Raw genomic sequence first — 20,758 nt, forward strand, 5'->3', positions numbered from 1 at the left:
CTGTCCTGAACCTCTCTGTGTAGACTGGGCTGTCTTAGAACTCAGATCAGCTTGCATCGCTGTGGGCTGGGATTCAAGGCGTGCCTCCTCACGGCCCGGCTTTGTATCTTTTTATATTAGTAAGGTTTATTTAGTAAATTTCTGTTCACACGTATGTCACAATTATTTTCCAGGTCATTTTATATTCATTTTGGCTCACGCCGTGTTAGTTGCAAAGCTGAGGATATACCATGTATTTCTATTACACTTTTTATTCATTTGTTATTTTGTTTTTAGTATTGTTATTTTGTAAAAAAAAAAAAAAAAAAAAAAAATGTATTTGCTTTGAGTAGGTTTCTGGCTTTTTTCCCAGAAAAGAAGGCTCAGATGTTGCCTAGCAACCTCCACTTAAGTTGGAATTCGCTTCTTTTTCCAGCGAAAACTGCCTTGGCTTCCAAGTTGACTGCAACTTTACAGTGTTGCCTGGCAACGTCATCTCGGGTGATGTGATTGGGCGACTCTCTCCTATAGGTTCCCGGTCAGAAAGAATAGAATTTATTAACTTAATCCAAGTGTGAGAACACAAAGGCCGGCTACGCGTTGCCTAGCAACCAGGCTCCCTGACCCTTCCCTTTAGCCCGGAGTCGGAAACTCGAGATCGACTCCAAGATGGTGGCCGGATGTGCCTTTTTTCGCTTAATTTCGTGCTTGACGTTGTGCATAAAAGTTTGCTCGAGCTCAGGAGGCCCCTGAAGAGGCTCGCTGTGCCCGTTCTGAGAGTTTCGTGGTATGGGTATGCACCAGGGCAGGGATAAAACCACCAAGAGCCCGATGCCCCGCACAAACATGGCCGCACCAGCATCCGCAAAAGCTGCCAGACGTCCGGCGGGGGTGCGCGCTCCGCGCAAGCGCACTTCTGCCCGTCCCGGGACGGCGACGGCGGCGGCGACGCTGGCGGCGGCGGCGCGGGGCATGGTCCCCGGATCCGAAGGCCCGGCCCGGGCCGGGGGCCTGGTGGCGGACGTGGTGTTCGTGATCGAGGGGACAGCAAACCTGGGGCCGTACTTCGAGGAGCTCCGCAAGCACTACCTGCTGCCCGCCATAGAGTGAGTGAGAGCCCGGGTCGCCCCCCGCCGCCCTAACCTGAGCTTGCGCCGACGCCGCCCTTACCCCTCCTTTGCAGGTACTTCAACGGGGGACCGCCCGCAGAGACGGACTTCGGGGGCGACGTGAGTGTGCGGCCGAGTCACGGGGCGGAGGCCCCTAGACCCCTGGGTCTGAGGGAGGAAAGATGGAGTCCCGAGGCCTGGGTCTGAGGGAAGAGGGATTCAGAATTAATTTCTAAAATGAAGTTGGAAGGCCCTTTCCCTTGCCGAAGATTTCTCACTTTTAGAGTTCTTTTGTCCTCCCAGTATGGTGGAACCCAGTACAGCCTTGTGGTGTTCAACACAGTTGACTGCGCCCCAGAGTCCTACGTACAATGTCACGCTCCTACCAGCAGCGCCTATGAGTTTGTCACCTGGCTCGATGGCATCAAGTGAGCTTTGCCTTCATTTTGGGCTGGTTGGGGATCCCAGGACAGACTGTGGGCGTGGCCTGTGCTTGAGCTGCAGAAGCTGCTGACTGAGCAGAACACGGTCTGTGCCTGAGTGTGCCATATCAGCTTGCCCTTCTCCCCTCTTGCCTCCTCGTCTACTCCAGAGGAGTCTGCAGGAAGGGTCTAGGCCAAGAGAGTTTCTCCTGTAGGTTGGGTCATAGCTGATAGTGTAGCTGAGACTGGCCTTGAATTCCTGGTCCTTATGCCTCCACTTTCTGGTTGCTGGGATTACAGATGTGTGCCACCAGTGGCCTGGCTTGTGGAGCCAGGCAGCCTGGAGTAGAGCCACGGCTTCTTCAAACAGAGCTCTCTTGCTGCAGCGTCCCAGGCTCCTTCCTTTGTGCTGCCTGTTCTTTCTGAATTGGAGAAATTCAGAAATACAAGTAGTACTTGTATTTGTTCTTTGTGCTTTTGGGTTTCTGTTGCTGCATATAAGGTTTCCACCAGTTTAATGGTTTCAGACAAAACAGTTGCCGCCTTGTGAAGTCATGTGTGAGTCAGGAACGCAGGCCGTGTTGATGGTCTGCTCTCAGAGGACTGTAGTTGGCCACTCCCTGCATGCCAAGGATCCACTATGGCTTGTTCTGTCGCCCGTGACGACAGAGCCTTAGTTCCTTGCTGGCTCTTTGCCACCATGCCCTCACATGTGGCGGTTTGATGCCCAGACTGGCAGCTGGCTCTGCTCAGAATGAATGAGCAAACTCAGAGGGCAGAGGTGAAGCCACCAGGTTATTTTGATGAGGAAGTGACACACTGTTCTTTTTGTCCCCAGCTGTTTGCTGGATGAGTCTGTCCCAGACAAGAATGGGTGAGCAGGGGGTCCCTGGGGGCGCTGGTGCCCCACACAGTGAGCAGCGGGTGAGCTGCTGTTGCTGCTTGCCTGTTCTTGTTTGGTTTGCAGATGAGCGAGTGACAGTGAGGCTGTGCTGAGTGCTGGCAGGGTCGCCAAAGCTCTCTTCCGTGGATCCCACAGTCTGGCTGTGGTTCATGTGAAGGGGCTGCTCTAGTTCCCTATCGGTTCTTACCCTTCCTGCTTTGGTAAAGCAGGTGTGGGTTAAATGTCTGCTGTGTGTGCCTGTGTGACATGTGCTAGGTGGCATGGAAAGCTGGCTCTTACACTCTCCTTGGAAGTTGTTGGGAAGCATGGCTTCCCATTCTTGGCACTCGAATTTTTTTGTTTTTGTTTTTGTTTAATGTGTGTCTGGTGCCCTTAGAGGCCAAGATGAAGTCAGGTCCCCTGGAGCTGGAGTTAAGCAGTGTGAGCTGCCGTGTGGGTGTCGGGAGTCCAATCCATGTCCTCTGGAAGAACAGCCGGTACTCTGTAAAATAAATGCAAGATTTTTTTCTGTGTTCGCCCTAACTCCTGAGTAATGACACGGCTTTTGTGTTTACGAAAAGCTTCAGGCACTATAGCTGGACAGATACTCAGCCCTTCCCCGCCATCTTAGTCTCTCTCTCTGGGACCTGTGTTCCAATGAGGATCTCCTCCCTCTGGTCCTCACCTGAGACTCGCCCCGTCACTGGAGTTGGAAGTCTCACCCTAACTGTCCTGCCCGGCTATAGACTGTTTAGCTCTTTAGTAACCAATCAGAGAAGATGGAGAACATTGAGACAGTGCCGAAGTCTGGCCCGCATCAGATCTGCAGTCACAGAAGTCAGCATTTGAGTAATACAGAGACCAACTTTATACAGTGTGCAGAGATACTATCTCAGTGGTGCTCTGAATGCTGGTCCATTTCTCTAGCCCTTAATCTATGTTTTAAATTGTATTTTCCAGGTTAGCCAGAAAGTCCCTGTGTAGCAAGAGCTGGCTTTTAACTTTTCATCTTCTTGCCTCAGCTTCTTCAGTGTTAAGTTTTCTGGTCTGATCCACTATACCTGGCTTGGACTAGATAATTTTTTTTTTAAGATTTTTATTTTTATGTGCATTGATTTTTTTTTTTTATGTCTTAAGCTTTATTATTCTTTAAAAATCTTTTAATTGATTCTTTGTGAGTTTCACATCATGCATCCTAGTCCCACTCATCTCCCCGTCCCCTTGTAGTCACCCTCCACCCTTGCAACCTCCCCCCCCCCCAAAACAAAGTGCATTAGTGTTTTGTCTGCATGTATGTCTGTGTGAGGGTGCCGGATCATCTGGAACTGGAGTTCCAGACAGTTGTGAGCTGCCATGTGGGTTTTGGGAAAAGAACCTGGACACTCTGGAAGAGCAGTACCCAGTACTCCTAACTGCTGAGCCATCTCTCCAGCCCCCAAACTACGAATTTCTTTGTTGTGAGGCCTGTCCTGGGTACTGTGGAATACTATTTGGTGCTGCTGCTGGGGATGGAACCCAGGGCCTTGTCCAGCTAGGTGAGTCCTCTGCTGCTGAGCCGTATCCCAGCCCTTGGAGACTGTCTAACAGCTTCTATAGTGAGAATTCTGGAATTTCTGTTTCCTTAAAAAATACAGAAGTATAAGAATATGTTTTTTGTCTTGATCCCAGGTGTGGGGGTATGAGGCTGCTTCAGACTGTTGGCAACAGCTGACCATGATTTGCCTCAAGCTCTAGCATCCTTCTTTCTCTCCTTTCTAGTGATGGGGGGGGGGGTGAAACGAAGTGGGGGGTAATAAGGGTGGGGAAAAGAGGAACCCACAAAGTAGCAGAGGCTTTTACCTCCTAGCCGCCAGTGATACCCTGGGAAGTAGCATTGTCAAGTGACTCCTAGACAGCCTGTGGTGCTTTAGTTGGGAGCTGTCTGGACTAAGGTGAGACTCCAGTGATGGCCATCATCGCTGCACATCGGGGTTGCTGCATATGAGGTTTCCATCACATTTGGTCAGACATGAGTTTGGGAACCAGTGCAGCCAGTGCCATCTGCTTCTGTGACTTCCTGTGTTCCTGTCACTACTTCCTGGCCCTCTCTGGCAGTCCAGGTGCCTGCTGTTTCTTTTCTGGGCTGCTTCCAAGTAGCGTCTGACCCCACGAGGCTTGAAGAGGTCTTATTTCTGTAAACAGTGAGTGATGACTGCTGGAAAAAACCCTCAAAGAGATCAGACTTCCATGGTGCTGGCTGTAGGAAGAGCAGGCCCCTTCTTCAGGGAAAAGGCTGCCATGGGCGCTGAAGATAAGAGGGGGATGCCGCCTGGACAGTGCACTGTGTTCCCCCTTCTCCACTTAGAAGCCTGCAAACACAGACTCTGGAGGCCTCTGTTGCTGCTGGGCATTTTGGCATTGTTGAGCTTTCCTGGGACTGCTGCTTTGATCAGGGCCTGTGATCCATGTCCAAGATGTTCTGGGTAGGGCTAGATAGGAATGAGAGTCGCAGGACTTGTTCCCGCTTGGGGACAAGGTGTACAGTACACTTAGGGAGTAGCCGTGCTGCTAAGAAGTCTGATGTTACCTTTTCTTCCCGCCAGGAAGCCAGGCTTCCCTTTCCACAGCTTTGACTCAGAAAGGACAGGGTTGAGGTTACAGTGTGTGTCCCATGGCTCTCAGCTGACAGTGCCTTTTCTTGGGTGTCATCTATTCACTGACTCACAAAGGTGTGTGGCACCACGTTGAGTCACCAGGTCCAGGCGCTGTCCTGGGCCCTGTGGAGCTGCTGTTCGCACTCGCACTTGCTCATTTCGGCCAGGGCCCCTTGGGCAGGACATGGTGATGGGTTAGAGGACAAAGGCAGCTATATCACCTGAGTGATTTTTTTTTTTTAAATTTATTTAATTTTATTTTATGTGCATTAGTGTGAAGGTGTCAGATCCCTCGAATTGGAGTTACAGACAGTTGTGAGCTGCCATGTGGGTGCTGGGAATTGAACCCAGGTCCTTTGGAAGAGCAAACAGTGCTCTTAACCACTGAGCCATCTCTCCAGCCCCACCTGAGTGATTTTTAAAACGTATTTTTAAAAGTGTTTGCACGCATGTGTGTGTGTGTGCATGCACGCAAACTACTTCCTTGCAGGAGTTGGCTGGGTTCCAGGGATCTGACTCAGGTCATCAGGCTCACAGCCATGTTTTTATTTTTCTGTGCTGGGAACAGAACCTAGGCCTTGTGTCTGGAAGCTTAGCATATGGCCGCTCACTTGCTGTCCACATTGGCTAAGCAAGCGCTTTGATTGAGCTGTATCCTGGAGGACTGGTCTGGCCCCAAACCCTTAATCTTTTGCCTCTCTGGTACACACTGTGCCACCTGGGTCCACTCCTTTAAGCTTATGATTGTGGTTATGTCTGTGCATCGCACATGTACCTGGCCTCAGAGGCACTGTGTCCCCCACTTCTCCATCAGAGTCCCTGGAATTGGAGTTACAGATGGTTGTGAGCTGCCATGTGGATGCTGGGACTGGGTTCTCTAGAAAAGCAGCTGAGCTCTTACCTGCTGAGTCATCTGTAGATCCATCACCTTATGTTTTGAGAGTCTTTTTAAATTATATTATTAAAATACAGTGGACAGCTCTGAGCAGCGGTGCAGTTGTGCAACCTCCAGTGCCCTCAGATCCAGGCAGGCGCAGCCTCTGTTACCGTATAGCATGTTCCTGCAACTCCCAGTTAGCTGTTTCCTGGTCCCTTGCCTCAGGCAGCTTTCAGGGAGGCTGAGTAATTTGTGGTTTGCTTTCTTCAGGAGCCGGAAGCTAGGGAGTAGACTGCATGTGGGGTTGTCTTGGTCTGTGGCTCTGCTCTCACTCTGCAGCCCTGAAATGTTTGCTGCAGCTGAGTGTGGTAGTTTAGAACCAGCCTTAGGCTGATTGGTCCAAGGCCAGTTTGGGCCATCTAAACCCAGTCTCAAAACTAGAAAGCAACGATAAAAATTCTTGCTTCTGAGGAAGAAGAGGGTCATGCAGCAGGTGGTGAAGGACCAGGGCAGGGTCCCTGTGAGAGGATGGGGCAAGCAGCAAGCCCCAGCGTGCGTGAGCCTCAGGAGATGGTGTGGGACCCCGAGAGGTTTCAGGCACATCTGTTCATCCAGGCATGTGCAAAGCCTTGTGTGAGCTCTACAGATCGGAGAGCTGTCTCCAGTGGCTGGACCCCCAGTGAAGGCTGCAAAGGTAGCTTTGAAGGGTGGAAGTAGAGGAGTGGCTATGGTAGCATCACCACAGGGCAGGGATGGCCTGTGCTGTGCTGCTGGAGTCAGGTGAGTGGGCTTTCTGGTGGAGGGCAGGCTGAGCACATGTCAGGATAGATAACTTGGGTTTTCACCTAGCCAGAGTGTAGTAGCTTTGGGGAGGAGTCTGGGCAAAGATAGGTACATCAGCCGTTCTGCAGGCCTGTCAAAGGACACAGAGCAGGAGGGTAGCTAAAGGCTACGCAAAACTAAAGGCTTTGCTGGCCGGACAGCCATTTATTCATTTACCAAACATTTCTACCGAAGGCCTCTTAATGGGCCAGACAGGTGGGCCAGGCTGGGGGCAAGAAATGACAGGGCTCAGACCCTGACCCTGCCGGTGGGGGAAAACAGGGGCAGACATGAGACCACAGTTTAGCAGTGTAGGGCTGTGGTGTCCACGCAGGAGTTCTGTGGCAGAGGCAGCCCAGAGAATGGTGGTAGTAACAGTTGTGCTAGAACAGTGGCCTTCTCCAGGTCACCATGGAGGGGACATGGGTTGGGCTTTCTAGGCTGCCATAGAAAAGTACCAGAAGCCATGTTTGAAGACAGTGTGGAGGCTGCAAGTCCAAGGTCACAGTACTGGCTGTGTGAAAAGCCGCTGGCACTTTGGGGAAAGGCTCCTTCCTGACCTGTCTGGCTGCTAGTGTCTTGTCCACATCTGCTTGCCACTTTCTCCTTTTTCATAGACATAGACATAGACATGTCTTTGGATCAGAGTCCTGTGATTCCTCTCTGTCTCTTCCATTACTTGTGTAGAGAGCCTGTTCCAGGACGATAACACTGAGTTCCTGTGGTTCCTGACCACGTCACTATGGGAGGAAGCGGGAGGCTGTATCATGCTCCTGCTCCTGCCAGCATTTAGGAGACTGAGGAAGATTGCCAGCTGTTTCTAAAAGAGACTGGAGAGATGGCTCAGTAGTTAAGAGCATTCAGTGGCTGCTTTTCCATAGGACCCAGGTTTGATTCCAGGCCCTCAAGAGGTAGCTCACGCCCACTTGTAACTCCAGCTGTAGGGGCTCTCTTGCCCTTCCCTGGCCTTTAAGGGCACCAAGTATATGTGTAGTGTGCAGATGATATGCTCAGACAGAGCACCCACACACATAAGACAGAGACAGAGTCCACTGGGAGCCAAGTGTGCACACCTTCCTTCCCAGTACTTAGAAGGCAGAGGCAGGTGGATGTTTTGAGTTCAAGGCCAGCCAGGATTACATAGTTCCAAGACAGCGAGAGCTACGTAGTGAATGAGACCCTGTGGGGGAGTAGGGAGAAAGAATGAAAGAAAGAGAGAGAGAAAGAAAGAATGAGAAAGAAAGGGAAAAAAACAATGAAACAGATGACCCATTCAGGAAGGGACACTCTGGAGGATGGTCAGGGCATGGGCACAGTGGGACTTGGAAGCACAGACCATGCTCACGGTCTTGGGTCCTTCTGTTCCTTGTTGATGCCCTTTCCTTGTCTGACTGGCTGTTTCAGGTTCATGGGTGGTGGTGGTGAGAGCTGCAGCCTCATTGCTGAGGGTCTGAGCACGGCCCTGCAGCTGTTTGATGACTTCAAGAAGATGCGTGAACAGATGTGAGTGTGCCCGCCTCCTGGGAAGTCCTCAGTCCTCACCCAGGGTAGGGAACAGCAGCTGTGTAGGCCAGGGCAGGCCTGTGCCTTCTGACCAGAAGCTCATGTTCCAAGAGCTGTAAGTGTCAGTGGATGCAGACGTGACCTTCAGTTGCCACTAGCTTGGAGTATCTGCTCCATACCATGACTTTGTCCCTGCAGTGGCCAGACACACCGAGTCTGTCTCCTCATCTGCAACTCGCCCCCGTACCTCCTGCCTGCTGTGGAGAGCACCACGTACTCAGGCTGTACAACAGAGAGCCTAGTGCAGAAGATAGGAGAGGTGAGGTGGGGTGCTGTGTAGGAGGGCCTACACCTCTGGATCCCAGGAAGCAGGCTGGGGTCTGAAAACCCAGACAAAACATAGGCAAAAACCCCATGCCTGTTTAGGATTGTCCGTACTCAGAATTCTCTGCGGAAACTAATGCCAGGTCTCACCATCCACTTCCCAACAGTCTGATGAGCATCGTGGGTTTAGGCCCAGGCTGTCCCACCATGCAGTGGGGAAGAGGCTAGCCCCAACACACTTCTGGAGACCCCAGCCTTACCTTGTCCCTTTCTGCAGCGTGGCATCCACTTCTCCATCGTTTCTCCAAGAAAGCTGCCGGCCCTTCGGCTTCTGTTCGAGAAGGCAGCTCCTCCTGCTCTGCTAGAGCCATTGCAGCCACCAGCAGATGTAAGCCAGGACCCGAGGCACATGGTGCTGGTGCGAGGGCTCGTGCTGCCTGGTGAGGCCTAGGCACAGGACATGGAGGGGGCCCTCTTCGGCACTCTCTTAACATGGATTTTTGAAAATTTCTCTTTCTACCTCCAACCCTTCCTCTCGGACCTCGGCTGTCTTTCCTGCGCTCAGTTGGTGGCAGCTCAGCCCCAGGCCCTCTGCAGTCCAAGCAAGCAGTCCCCCTGCCAACAGCTCCACCCTCAGCTGCCACACTCTCAGCAGCTCCCCAACAGGCTCTGCCCCCTGTCCCACCACAGTACCAGGTATGGATGTTCTCAGGGACCAGCTCCTGGGGCTTTGCAGAGCCGTGGCCTCCTGGGAGGACCCAGTGAAGCATTGGGATTGCTGTGTGAAGGGACTGCACAGGACGGGAATGGCCTCTGTGGTGATAGTGGCAAAGCTCTGGGGTCGTCAGAGCGCTGTATTTGCCTTGTGTGCCACAGTACCCAGTTGTAGGGGTATGTGGTCTTCTCCCATGTGACAGGTCCCCGGGAACCTCAGTGCTGCTCAGGTGGCTGCGCAGAACGCTGTGGAGGCTGCCAAGAACCAGAAGGCTGGGCTGGGCCAACGCTGTGAGTCCTGGAAGAGGCAGAGGGGGTGGCTTCACTGGCTTTTTGGCCCTTTTCCCCACTCATGCTTGTCTTGTCCACAGTCAACCCTCTCCAGCAAGCTGCTTCAGGAGTGGGACCCCCCTTCAGCCAGGCTCCAGCACCCCCACTGGCTTCTGGGCCCCCTGGAGCCCCAAAGCCACCTCCTGCTTCTCAGCCTAGCCTAGTGTCCACAGTGGCCCCTGGACCAGGCCTGGCACCCCCTGCGCAGCCTGGGGCTCCTCCTATGGTAGGTGTCCTCAAAGTACTCAGCCCTGACCCCCTGCCATGTGCTCACAGTGGGTGAAATAATGTGGCTTCTACAAGGGGCCTGGGCACAACATGGAGGCTTATAGCTGTGCTTTGCAGCTCTTGGCCAGGGCTGTGGGCTCTGGACTGTCCCAAGGAACTCTGGCAACCTGTAGTTTGGGGAGTCGGGTTTCTCATGGTTGGCATGGATGGTCCTTAACATGGTGGAGGTATGAAGGAAGGAACCTTCCTCCTGCCCCTTTTAGGGTGACCACTCTCAGAGATGGCATGATTCCCTCATTGCCATTTGTCTTCTTCAGCAGGCAGGCACTGTGGCCCCAGGTGGGGTCAGTGGTCCTACACCAGCCCAGCTTGGGGCTCCTGCTCTTGGTGGGCAACAGTCAGTGACTAACAAGCTCCTGGCCTGGAGTGGGGTCCTCGAGTGGCAGGAGGTGAGTGGGTTTGAGAGCTTGGTGGTGGTGTGGGAAGTGGGCAGCTCCCAGAGTGCTCAGCACATGCAGCTGGAGGTTAGTCCAGGGGGACGCAGGGATTTGTGCACCTGGTATCAATTTGGGGTTTAAAAACTATGTTGAAGACAGACATAGTGGCAAATGCTTTCAATGCCAGCACTGGGGAGGCAGAGGCAGGGGAATCTGAGTTTGAGGCCAGCCTTTTCTAGAGAGAGAGTGTTAGGACAGCGAGACCCTGTTTCAAAAAAACAAACAACAACAACAACAACAACATATCTATTATGTGTGTATATATATTATATATGTGGGTCTCAGTGGTTGAGCAGTTGCCACCAGGCATAAGGTCTCCATCCCAAGTCTTTCTGTTTCTCTGTCTCTTTTCTTTCTCTTCTTGCCTTTCTCTTTCTTTCTTTCTTTCTCTCTCTCTCTCTCTCTCTCTCTCTCTCCTTTTTTCTTTTTTTCTTTTTTTTTTTTGAAACAGGGTTTTTCTGTGTAACCTTGGCTGTCCTGGACTCCCTTTGTAGACCAGGCTGGCCTTGAAACTCACAGATATCTGCCTGCCTCCACCTCCCATAGTGCTGGGATTACAGGCATGTGCTACTGTGCCTGCCCTCTCTTTCTCTCTTGCTGCCTCTCTCTTTCTCTCTCATGCGCAGCAAAACCTAGAATTTGGGCTCTCAAAAGGGTCCTACATATTGTGACTGTGGAAGATAATGATTATATGATTTGAGCCCTCAAGAGGGACCCAGCATTTGTGGACTTTGGAAGCCTGAGTGTGGGGTTGCTGAGGAGGTGGAGCTGTGGGGCTGGTGAAGGTTGAGTCAGTAGGCTTTGGCTGATTCATCCTTTTTCTCTCAGAAACCCAAGCCTGCATCTGTGGATGCTAACACCAAGCTGACGAGGTCTCTGCCTTGCCAGGTCTATGTGAACCATGGAGAAAACCTGTAGGTATTTGTCAGGGGTGGGGCTGGCTCAGCCTGACTCTCCTGATTCCTTTCCCTATCTTATCTTCCAGGAAGACTGAGCAATGGCCCCAGAAACTGATCATGCAGCTCATCCCACAGCAGCTGCTGGTGAGTCCTCAGGCCAACGCCTGCCTGACCCTCATCCCGTGTCCTCCACTCCTGGTGTTGCCCCCATGTGATGCCTGTATGTTTCCAGACTACCCTGGGCCCTCTGTTCCGGAATTCGAGAATGGTCCAGTTCCACTTCACCAACAAGGACCTGGAGTCCCTCAAAGGCCTCTATCGCATTATGGGCAATGGCTTTGTGAGTAGTGGGCACTGGGTGGACACTGACTGCCTTCTCTGCCGACTTGAGGCCCCCACAGCTCCCTAGGCCCTAGGGGCTGCTGGTACCCTCGCCCTGGGCTCCATTTGTGACCATGCAGATGGAACCTGGGTCTTGCTTAACCACGTGTTCTAGCGCCTACTACATCCCTGTCCCGTGGCGCTGGGTGGTGGCTGTTGACTTGGGAAAAGTCTTGCTGTGTATCAGGGCCTCCACCTGCACGCCCTCCTGCCTCCAGCGCCCGAGGGCTGTGTTTGTAGATGTGTGCTATCTGATCTGACTTTGCTGGGTTTTTTCTTATCTGTACTCCACTTTGTTGAATAAGGCCTGCCCTAATGGCTCATTTAACCTGTTGTGGAGGTATTGTCCAAATCCCCTCATCGTTCTGGGTGCCAGTGGGTTGAAACTTGGGTTTGGGGAAGACACAGGTATCAGTGTGCATGCCATTATTAGTTCCAGTGACAACCTCTGTTTTTTGTTTTTTAATTTACTTAATTCTATTTTATGTGCATTAGTGTGAAGGTGTCAGATCCCTTGGAATTGGGGTTACAGTTGTGAACTGCCATGTGGGTGCTGGGAATTGAACCTAGGTCCTTTGGAAGAGTGATGCTCTTAACCACTGAGTCATCTCTCTAGCCCTCCAGGCCCAGTGACTTCTGGGCCCAGCTTTTCCAGGCAGAGAGTACTGTGTGTCATCAGCCCCTCAGCCCTTTTCACCTCTTCCAGCACCGTTGTCTTTCATGTCTGTGGGGCATGAGCATGGGGATTCTGCTGGGGCTGTTACAAGGAGGCTCAGCTGGGCCCAGAACCCTCGGTGGTATGGCCCATCAACGCAGCTGAACTCTGAGGGAAAGTTCAAGAGCGGGTGTGATAGGAACTGATGTTCTTGCTGCACAACAGCACCCAGCGGTGAGCTCAGCCATGCCATGTCCAGGCCTCTGGCGGGCACAAGATAGCTACCTCAGCTTCTGCGTACCCTTGAAGCATGTGGAAGTAGCAATGCCAGTAACCTCCTTCTTCAGGAAATGAGAAATGTCCAAAACTTCTGGCCGGGCCTCCTTTTATCTGGCCAGAGTTGGGTTTCTAGGCTGCACCCCTTGTAGGGGAAGGCACTCACCTGTATGCTGGCCTGGGTGGCAGTCCCCAGTTCTGTGCTGGATGGTAAAGAGGGTGTATGTTAATGAGCCACAGCTGCAGGCAGAGAGAACCCAGATAGCCACAGACTGAGAACATGTGGGGCCACTCCGACTCCAAAAATGGCTGCCTTGGGATGTCACTGTTTCCTGGTCCATGCTGCCACATGGCAGAGATATAGCCACTCTCAAGGGCCTAGCCTTACCTTCCTGGTAACCTTTTCAGCAGAGCCCTTTTCAAAGTGATTTGGGGAGGCAGCCATTGCTGTGTGGCAGGGAGAGCTGAGGTGGAGGCACTCGGGCAGGGTCTTTTGTGGCCTACTGTCTCTCCCTCTCTTCAGTGGTCAGCAGGTGCCTCGATCTTGCTATGCCCTTTGAGTGCCTGGTTTATTGCCTGTCACTCTCAGCCTTTGTTTCTGGGTCAGATACCAAGCATACCTGCCCTCTTTGTACAGTGAGACCTCCCCACCTCTTGCCCATAGGGCTTGTATTGTAGAGTTTTATGGAATGGGGAGGGGTTTGTGGTGTTCTCTGGTAGACAGGTTCTGAAGAGTGTCTGTCCACAGGCGGGCTGTGTGCACTTCCCGCATACAGCCCCATGCGAGGTGCGCGTGCTCATGCTCCTGTACTCGTCTAAGAAGAAGATCTTCATGGGCCTCATCCCCTACGACCAGAGCGGCTTTGTCAATGGCATCCGCCAGGTCATCACCAACCACAAGCAGGTCCAGCAGCAGAAGCTGGAGCAGCAGCGAGGGGTGAGTGTGGTGGTGGCAAGCCAGTGCTCTCTCATAGCTCCCTAGAGCCCAGCCAGTCATGGCTTCCTCTGTTAGTGCCAAGACCGCTCACCTGAGTCCCATGCCCCCTTGTGTCCCAGCAGAGCAGCTTTAGTCCCTTCTCAGTGCCCACTTCAGATCCCTGACACAGGGCCCACCTGTGTCATGAGGCAGGGTATGATGCACTTCCTAGGTGGTGCCCCAGAGAAAGGCACCCTTCTGCACACCAGGTCCTCCCAACAGGGTCAGATAGCCTCCTGTCATCACTGACCTGTCCTCTCTGTCCCCGTGCAGATGGGGGCACAGCAGGCACCTCCAGGCCTGGGCCCCATTCTGGAGGACCAAGCGAGGCCCCCGCAGAATCTAGTGAGGACTGGGGTGGGGATTGGTGGGGTTGGGGATGGAGGTGGGTGGACTTGGGGCAGCCACCCTGCTGTCTGCCTTCCTCATGCTGTCTGCTCCCCAGCTACAGCTCCGTGCATCACAGCCCCAGCCTCAGGGTGCTGTGGGAGCCTCTGCGGCTACAGGGCAGCCCCAGCCCCAAGGTACTAGCCAGGCCCCCACAGGGGCACCCCAAGGTCCTCCTGGAACAGCCCCTGGACCACCTCCTTCTGGACCCATCCTTCGGCCTCAGAACCCTGGGGCCAACCCCCAGCTGCGGAGCCTCCTCCTTAACCCACCACCGGTGAGACTTGGGATGGAGCAGTGGGAATTTGCAGGGTCTGACCCAGTGTCTCTGGGAGGAAGAGGTGGGCTGGACCAGGCTCCCAGGTAGGAGGGCCTTCCTGGAGTTGAGACTGGGTCCACTGAACTCTTCTTTGTCTGCCTCAGCCCCAGACTGGGGTACCACCCCAGGCCTCCCTCCACCACCTGCAGCCTCCAGGCGCCCCCGCACTGCTGCCACCACATCAGAGCCTGGGGCAGCCCCAGCTGGGGCCGCAACTCCTGCACCCTCCAACTGCCCAGTCTTGGCCCGCACAGCTTCCCCAGCGGGCGCCACTGCCAGGTAAGGGTGTTCCAGGGGTGGGCAGGGTTCTAGACTTGTAGTCCCTAAAGCCACTGGCAAGGACCCCATTTCCAAAGGGCCTCCCATAGCTCGAGGGGCTTCAGAGGGCCATTGGGAAGTTCAGCCATGGAGCAAGGCCCCACTGGGTGAAAACTCCCCAAAATTCTTATGTGCTGTCCTAGGGTGCTGGAAGACGTCTTAGGGTCAGTGAAGCTGTGTGGGGAAAGGGCTCCCAAAGGGTCAAAGAAAAGTAGTATCTGTGTTTAGTTGGGCTTAGAAGGACCTCTGGTGGTCTCTGGAGCTTCCTAGAAACTTGACTGCCTTCGGTTCCCAGAGGAGGTGGGATAAGAGGCCCAGGGTCCTCAGTGGCCCCAGGGACCACTGGGAGATGTAGTCCCTTCCCACTGCCCCCCAGGTCAGATGCTGCTGAGCGGGGGTCCCCGGGGCCCGGTCCCCCAGCCGGGCCTGCAGCCCAGCGTCATGGAGGACGACATCCTCATGGACCTCATCTGAACCCAACACCCAATAAAGTTCCTTTTAACAATGCCCGGCTCCCGTCACTGACGCCCCTAGGGCTGTCTTTGCTCTTGCCTTGCAGACTCCCCAAGGCCCCGGCTGGGTGATGCTGGGCCCTGGGGTGAGTTGGAGGCAGCATGGTATGGCCTGGTTCTGAGAGACTTGGAGGCAGGTGGACAGGTAGTGTACAGCTCATGTGCACTCAAGGGTTACAGAGCCCAGAATGCCTCTGACCCAGCCAGGGTTCCGAGGAGCCTGGAAGGAGAAGCAGCAATTGGGAGCCAGGAGGGACCTAGGTGCAGATAGCCAAAACCACAGAGAAGGGACATGCAGGGCCAGGAGGTGGATGTTCGTGGAACATGAACGTTTCAGGGAGGAGCCAAAGGTGGAGATTTGCCCTCCAGATGCAGATGCAGGAGCAAATACACCACGAGTGGGGCAGGTGTCAGGAAGGCTCTCTGGTTTGTAGGAGCAGAGCAGGCAAGAGGCAAGGTCATGGAAGTGTGCAGGTGACACACACCACACCAGGAAATCAGGATGTCCCCATGGGACGAGTGTGCTGTTCCTGAAGCCGTAGCGGTCAAGGTTGGACGCAGAGCACTGGGTTCCAGCTGTGGTTGTGGATAAGTGGGGTAGCCCTTGTCTCGCAGGGTGTCCTCAGGCCTGTGTGAGGTGGTGTCCCCTGGAGGTGGAGTGAGATGCTTGTCACACAGGCACCTACCTGTTGTCCTTAGTGTGGTCCATGCCTGGACCACCACTGCCTGGGTTTGTGAAGCTGGTTAATGTGCAGGTCACCCACCCATTCCAAGAGAGAGGCTGCAAACTAGTGGCCCAGGGCCACCACAGATGAGTTTTGTTTGGCCTTCCCTGTGTTAGCATGTGTCACTTCCTTCCTACCAGTTAGCTGTAAAGCTCAAGTAAAATTTGCACATGCACAATCTGCAGTCTTGTTCCTCTTAATGTGTCGGAAGACTGACACCCAGGGCCTACCCTCTGCCTGGCATGAGTAGCTGGGGCTGCCCCCCCATCAGTGGGCTCATGCTCTGGGTTCGCCACAGTCCCCACCACTCTCTCTTGCTTTTCCACGGTGAGGCAGGGGCCTTGCCTCAGTCACGGGGCTGGCACCATGGTGGTTCTGTGGTAGCATTCAGAGAAAAGTGAAACCTTTCTTGTACCCATGTCTCCTTCAAAAGTGGCCAAACGAAAGAGAGAAGGAGAGGGTCGCGTGTTTCGAGAAAAATGGGAGCGAGACTATTTCTTTGTGGAAGTGAAGAGCATTCCTACGTGCTTAATATGCAAAAAAAACGTGTCAGTGCTGAAAGAGTACAACCTGAAGCGCCACTATGAGTCCCAGCACAGTAAGAGCTACAGCCAGTACACAGCGCAGAGCCGCGACACGCTCCTGCAGGAGCTGAAAAGGGCCCTCGGAGCCAGCGAGGCGCTGGAGACCCAGGACTAGGAGCCGTGGAGTGCTGTGGAAAGAACTCCCGTGTCTTGAAGAAGTCCATCCTCAAGGCTGTCCTGTGAGTCTGACAAGCCTTTGCAGGCTTAAATGCACAGGAGTCAGAGGCCTTACGGATCCGCTTGCCTGAGCCACAGCTGTGGCTGTTCAGTGGCTGCGCAGAAACTCCGACCACGTGGTTAGCTCTGTTTATCAGTGGTGGTGGTGATCTCCATGCAAGTGAGGAAGTCTGTGAGGTGGCACCAAGCCCGTCCCTCACGTTGAAGTGGCTTGCTCTTGTTCATGCACACTCATCAGAATTCATAAGCACAACTATAGTCCCATCCTGGAGATCGGGCTGTCCCATACCTCGATCCCAAGTGGCACTGTTTGTAAGGACCCAGGTCAGGTCCTAGACTCAATAACCAGGAATTGAGACACTCTCAGAAACACCACGACGCCTTGACTCTGGCTTTCCTGTACTTGAACTGAGCCGATGGCCTGAGACGAGGATGTGCAGGAGACCCAAACTGGCATGTTCGGTTCACTTCAGTGTGCAGAGCCCTGCCCTGGTTCCCTGGAGGTCAGTTAGACTCTTCTGGTTGAGGCTCCCACCTTTCCGACCACTGAGTCTGTCTAGATGGGGTATTACAAACAGCTCCTGAATGTATGACTGCGGGTGGTCCTCGCAGATGGAAGCCACTGGCAAGGAGCAGTGGAGCTGTCTACCCTTGCTGCAGCTGGTTTCTGAAAGAGAGGCGGCCAGGACCCGTTACCCACACTGTGAGACCCAAGACCAAGCAAGCCCCCCCCCAACAAAAGGGCCGTACACTACTTGAACCTGAGCTGACGCTGGCTAGCTCACCCGTAGGATTGTGTGAACGCAGACCCCAGTGCTGACTTGCAGGGCGCTTGCAATTCTGCAAGATGGTGAGGTGCCTGTGCCTCTACCCAGCAGTGTCCTGAGTGTCTGGCTGCCCACGCTCGTGACAGTCACTGTTTTCCGTTACAGACCTTAATCGAAAATTCCGTTTGAAGGATCAGGGTTGAATTCTCGTCTGCCTATCTCTCCCATCCGGTGCCAGTACTGACATCTGGGTGCAGGACGGCAGCTGTCAACCTCCTAGCCTCCACTCAAAGGCACAAGAGAATTACAAGAGAGAAATTTTAATACCGAAATATTTCTATTTTTCAATTTGTATTTTTTCAATTTTGAATTTAAAGTATGAACTCTGGTGTCATACGTGTTTGTGTTGTATTCCATGCGTTCACCATAGCTCAGTAAAGATCCAATTTGATTATCTTTCTGGCCGTGGGCTTTCTTCTCCCTAACTAATCTACCCACTTGTGTGACAGCCTGGCCCCTGAGGGCTGGTTCTCTTCTGCACCCGCCCTGGGTGATTCTCACAATGAAAGAACAGGGGACCCAGGTGTGCTGAAGACCTGAAGGCAAGGTGGTGACATGGCTGTGCAGCCGGCGGGCCTGTGGCCCGGAGACGTGCGGTGCTAGGGACTGTGGCGAACCTCTGCTTGCCCCGCCTGGTGGCCTTCAAACCAAAACCACACACCGAGGACCAAACAAAATCCGCTGTGGGTCTCAACAGACCACTAGGCCACCATTTTGCGACTTCTGGAAGAAGGAGACTCCAGAACCAGGACACAGCCTCAGTGGAGACCCATCTGTGAGGTGTGGGCAGTGAGCAGGAAGCCCGGAGAAGCAGTGAGATTTTCTGAAGGTGAACTGAGTAACCAGTAGGGGGAGAGGCAGCAGGCTGAAGTTCTAGGGAAACGCAGGTTTGCCCTCAAAGCCTGGGTGGTGGCGTAAGCCTTTAATCCCAGCATTTCTGTGAGTTCAATGCCAGCTTGGTCTACAGAGTGAGTTCCAATACAATGAGGGCTACACAGAGAAACTCTTGTCTTGGAAAAAAAAAATGACTGTGATGGAGAAAGGGCTTAGCTGTTAGAGTACTGCGCCGGGCACTGTGGCATGTGCATGTGATCCCAGTGTGTGGAGAGCCAGCAGCAGATGGATCTCTGTGAGTTCAAGGCCAGCCTGGTCTACAAAGGGAGTCCAGGACAGCCAGGGCTACACAGAGAAAAACAAAACAAACAAACAAACAAAAAAAAAAATGGGTACTGCTCTTACAGAGGATCCAAGTTCAATTCCTAGCACCCATGTCACATGACTCACAAACACCTGTAACTTTCAGTTCCAGGAGGGACTGACTCCGCTGGCCTCCAAGGACGCCCACACACATGCACACACACAAAAAGAGAAGAACAGTTGAGGCACTGACTCGTCCTCCCAGCTACTGGACAGGGTGCCGCGTCAGCCTTGCTTTCATCAGGTCGGTAGTGCCCCGTCCCAGAGCTCTAAAGACAGACAGGTTGTGTCGTAGCACATGGGAGAGCTGGGGACTGCGGCCACTGACCAGAACACCCTTACAGCAAGAAGGGGCCCAAGTGTACAACCAACCAGTTAGCTGACACTGCAGCCAGCATGACAAGGGGCCTGCCTCTTTAGAGTTTCGCAGTGTGGTTGGTTGGATTGTACCAGGAAGTTTTAGGCAAGCCTTCATAGTTCCAGGCCAGCCGAGGAGAAAAAACAAAACAAAACAAAACAAAAAAAAAAAGAAACAAAGGGGTATTTGAAGAATGTTTCAATATACATCAAGTCTCTAAAACTCATTTTCCGGTTGTCAGAAAGTCCTGAGCGCCATAAAGTGCCATTAAGTATATATTTTTTAAAGAAAGACTAGATAACAAAATGACAGTCTCTTCATACTTCCCTTTCTCTTATCCAGCCAACCAGGTTGCAGGCTCAGGATGTGGTCATTGTAGAGCTTCTGCGTAGAATTCCCCAGTAAGGAGCTCAAGGCAAGGCTGTGTAGGTTTGAACTTTCTTTGCAAGGTCTTCCCATCTGCAGCATGCGCACATCAGGATGTGGAAAGTGGAGAACAGTTGTCAGGTTCATGGCTCTTGAGGTGTTTGGGAGGTATTATTCCTTTTTTTCTTTTTTCTTTGCTCTGTAGACCAGGCTGGCCTCAACTCAGAGATCCACCTGCCTCAGCCTTCCGAGTGCTGGGATTAAAGGTGTGCACTATCATCGCCTGTCTATTGCTCCTTTTCTAAGAAAAGAAACTAAAGTGTAAGCTGATCTAGCCAAGCACCAGCTCTCCCTAGGGCCTATCTGTAGAAGGCCATATTTGCTCTCAGGATCTGGGTAGACTGTAGAGATGGTGGCCCCTATCTGCTTAGCAGGTTTATTTCCTCAGTTAGGACATATGACCCACAGGGGCTCTGGACCAGACAGGAGTGGCCAAAAGTGCCAGTTGACTTGTGTGACTGTCAGCTAAAAGGTAGAAGTTGGTTAACCGGAGACTGGAGAGTCTTTTGCTTACTGTTTATTTCGCTTACTGCATGTGTCAAGATGTACATGTGGAGGTCAGAGGGTTCCCAGGGACCAAACTCAGGTCCCCAGGCTTGGCAGCTAGCAACTTTACCAACTGGCCATGTTGCCAGCCCCTGAAGTGCCCCTGAACTGTTAAATGAGAAGTCAGAGATTCATGCTGGGCATGGTGACGCAGTCTTGTAATTACAGAAGGATGAGATCTTGTCTCAGACAAAGGAATAAGATCCATGAGCACCGAGGCTTCCTACTTCTTGTTTTAAGATCTTGATTAGAGTAGAGAGGCTAGTTAGGAATTATGAGGGCTGGAGTAGAGGGGCAGGCTTTTCTCCCTGCTGCTGGTGAGGGGTGCTCAGACACAGGTTAGTGATGGGACTTGGCTTCCTGTTAGTGCTTAACTTCTGGTGGGGTCTTTAAACACCCATTGGCCATCTGGCCTTAATCCAGGCTATATTCCAGCGGGAAGCCGGCCATGCCTGTCTTTGCATCTTGTCCATGGCTGTTGCTACAGGGACAGAGTGACCTAGTTTGTGTCCACAACTCATAACACATGTTCTGTGTGGTCTCATTTACTGTTGTCCACAAAGACTCCACATGTTCGTTTTTCTTTCTGTAATCTCTTTTAAATGTTTCTCTTTTTTTTCTTGTTTGTGGTTGTTTGGCCTGCATGTATGTCTGTATGTCCTTGCCTGTAGATCGGGAACTGGTATTACAGGCATATGTGAGCTGCCACATAGACGCTGGGAATCAAACCTGGGTACTGAAGAGCAGCAGGCGGGAACCGCCCAGCCATTTCTCCACTGCTTCCCTTTTTTCAGACTCTCAAATGTGTGGCCCTGGAAGGCCACAAACTTGAAAGGCTTAAAAAAGTGGGTAGTGGGCTGTGCAGTGGTGGTGC

The 20,758-nt window shown here is 52.8% G+C and overlaps 1 protein-coding gene across 9 annotated transcripts; it reads left to right on the forward strand.

Annotated features, from left to right (window-relative positions):
* The first annotated feature begins 887 nt into the window (after positions 1 to 887).
* Positions 888 to 17,753, forward strand: Med25 (mediator complex subunit 25). 9 transcript variants are annotated; one of them, XM_021633851.2, is made up of 18 exons: positions 888 to 1,085; positions 1,163 to 1,208; positions 1,392 to 1,516; positions 8,130 to 8,228; positions 8,427 to 8,547; positions 8,830 to 8,992; positions 9,118 to 9,248; positions 9,470 to 9,557; positions 9,638 to 9,822; positions 10,142 to 10,273; positions 11,150 to 11,235; positions 11,307 to 11,364; positions 11,453 to 11,560; positions 13,281 to 13,469; positions 13,782 to 13,853; positions 13,954 to 14,172; positions 14,319 to 14,493; positions 16,203 to 17,753. In XM_021633851.2, the coding sequence occupies exons 1-18, from the start codon at positions 952 to 954 to the stop codon at positions 16,466 to 16,468; spliced, it is 2,397 nt and encodes a 798-aa protein (XP_021489526.1). In that variant the 5' UTR covers positions 888 to 951; the 3' UTR covers positions 16,469 to 17,753. The 9 variants fall into 9 exon arrangements, with proteins under 9 accessions (XP_021489526.1, XP_021489527.1, XP_060235552.1 ...); XM_021633852.2 differs by having other exon boundaries at positions 10,145 to 10,273; XM_060379569.1 differs by lacking the exon at positions 16,203 to 17,753 and adding an exon at positions 14,888 to 15,037.
* The last annotated feature ends 3,005 nt before the right edge of the window (positions 17,754 to 20,758 follow it).

This window comes from Meriones unguiculatus, chromosome 1 (genome assembly GCF_030254825.1).
Source record: "Meriones unguiculatus strain TT.TT164.6M chromosome 1, Bangor_MerUng_6.1, whole genome shotgun sequence".
Classification (NCBI taxonomy): Eukaryota; Metazoa; Chordata; class Mammalia; order Rodentia; family Muridae; genus Meriones; species Meriones unguiculatus.

What these genes read in the sequence shown, in the direction of transcription:
- Med25 (XM_021633851.2), top strand. Translation starts at nt 952, where the DNA reads ATGGTCCCCGGATCCGAAGGCCCGGCCCGGGCCGGGGGCCTGGTGGCG. An exon ending in CGAGGCCCCCGCAGAATCTA is followed by an intron (nt 13,854 to 13,953) that starts GTGAGGACTGGG and finishes TCTGCTCCCCAG; the next exon opens with CTACAGCTCCGTGCATCACA. An exon ending in CCAGCGGGCGCCACTGCCAG is followed by an intron (nt 14,494 to 16,202) that starts GTAAGGGTGTTC and finishes CTCCTTCAAAAG; the next exon opens with TGGCCAAACGAAAGAGAGAA.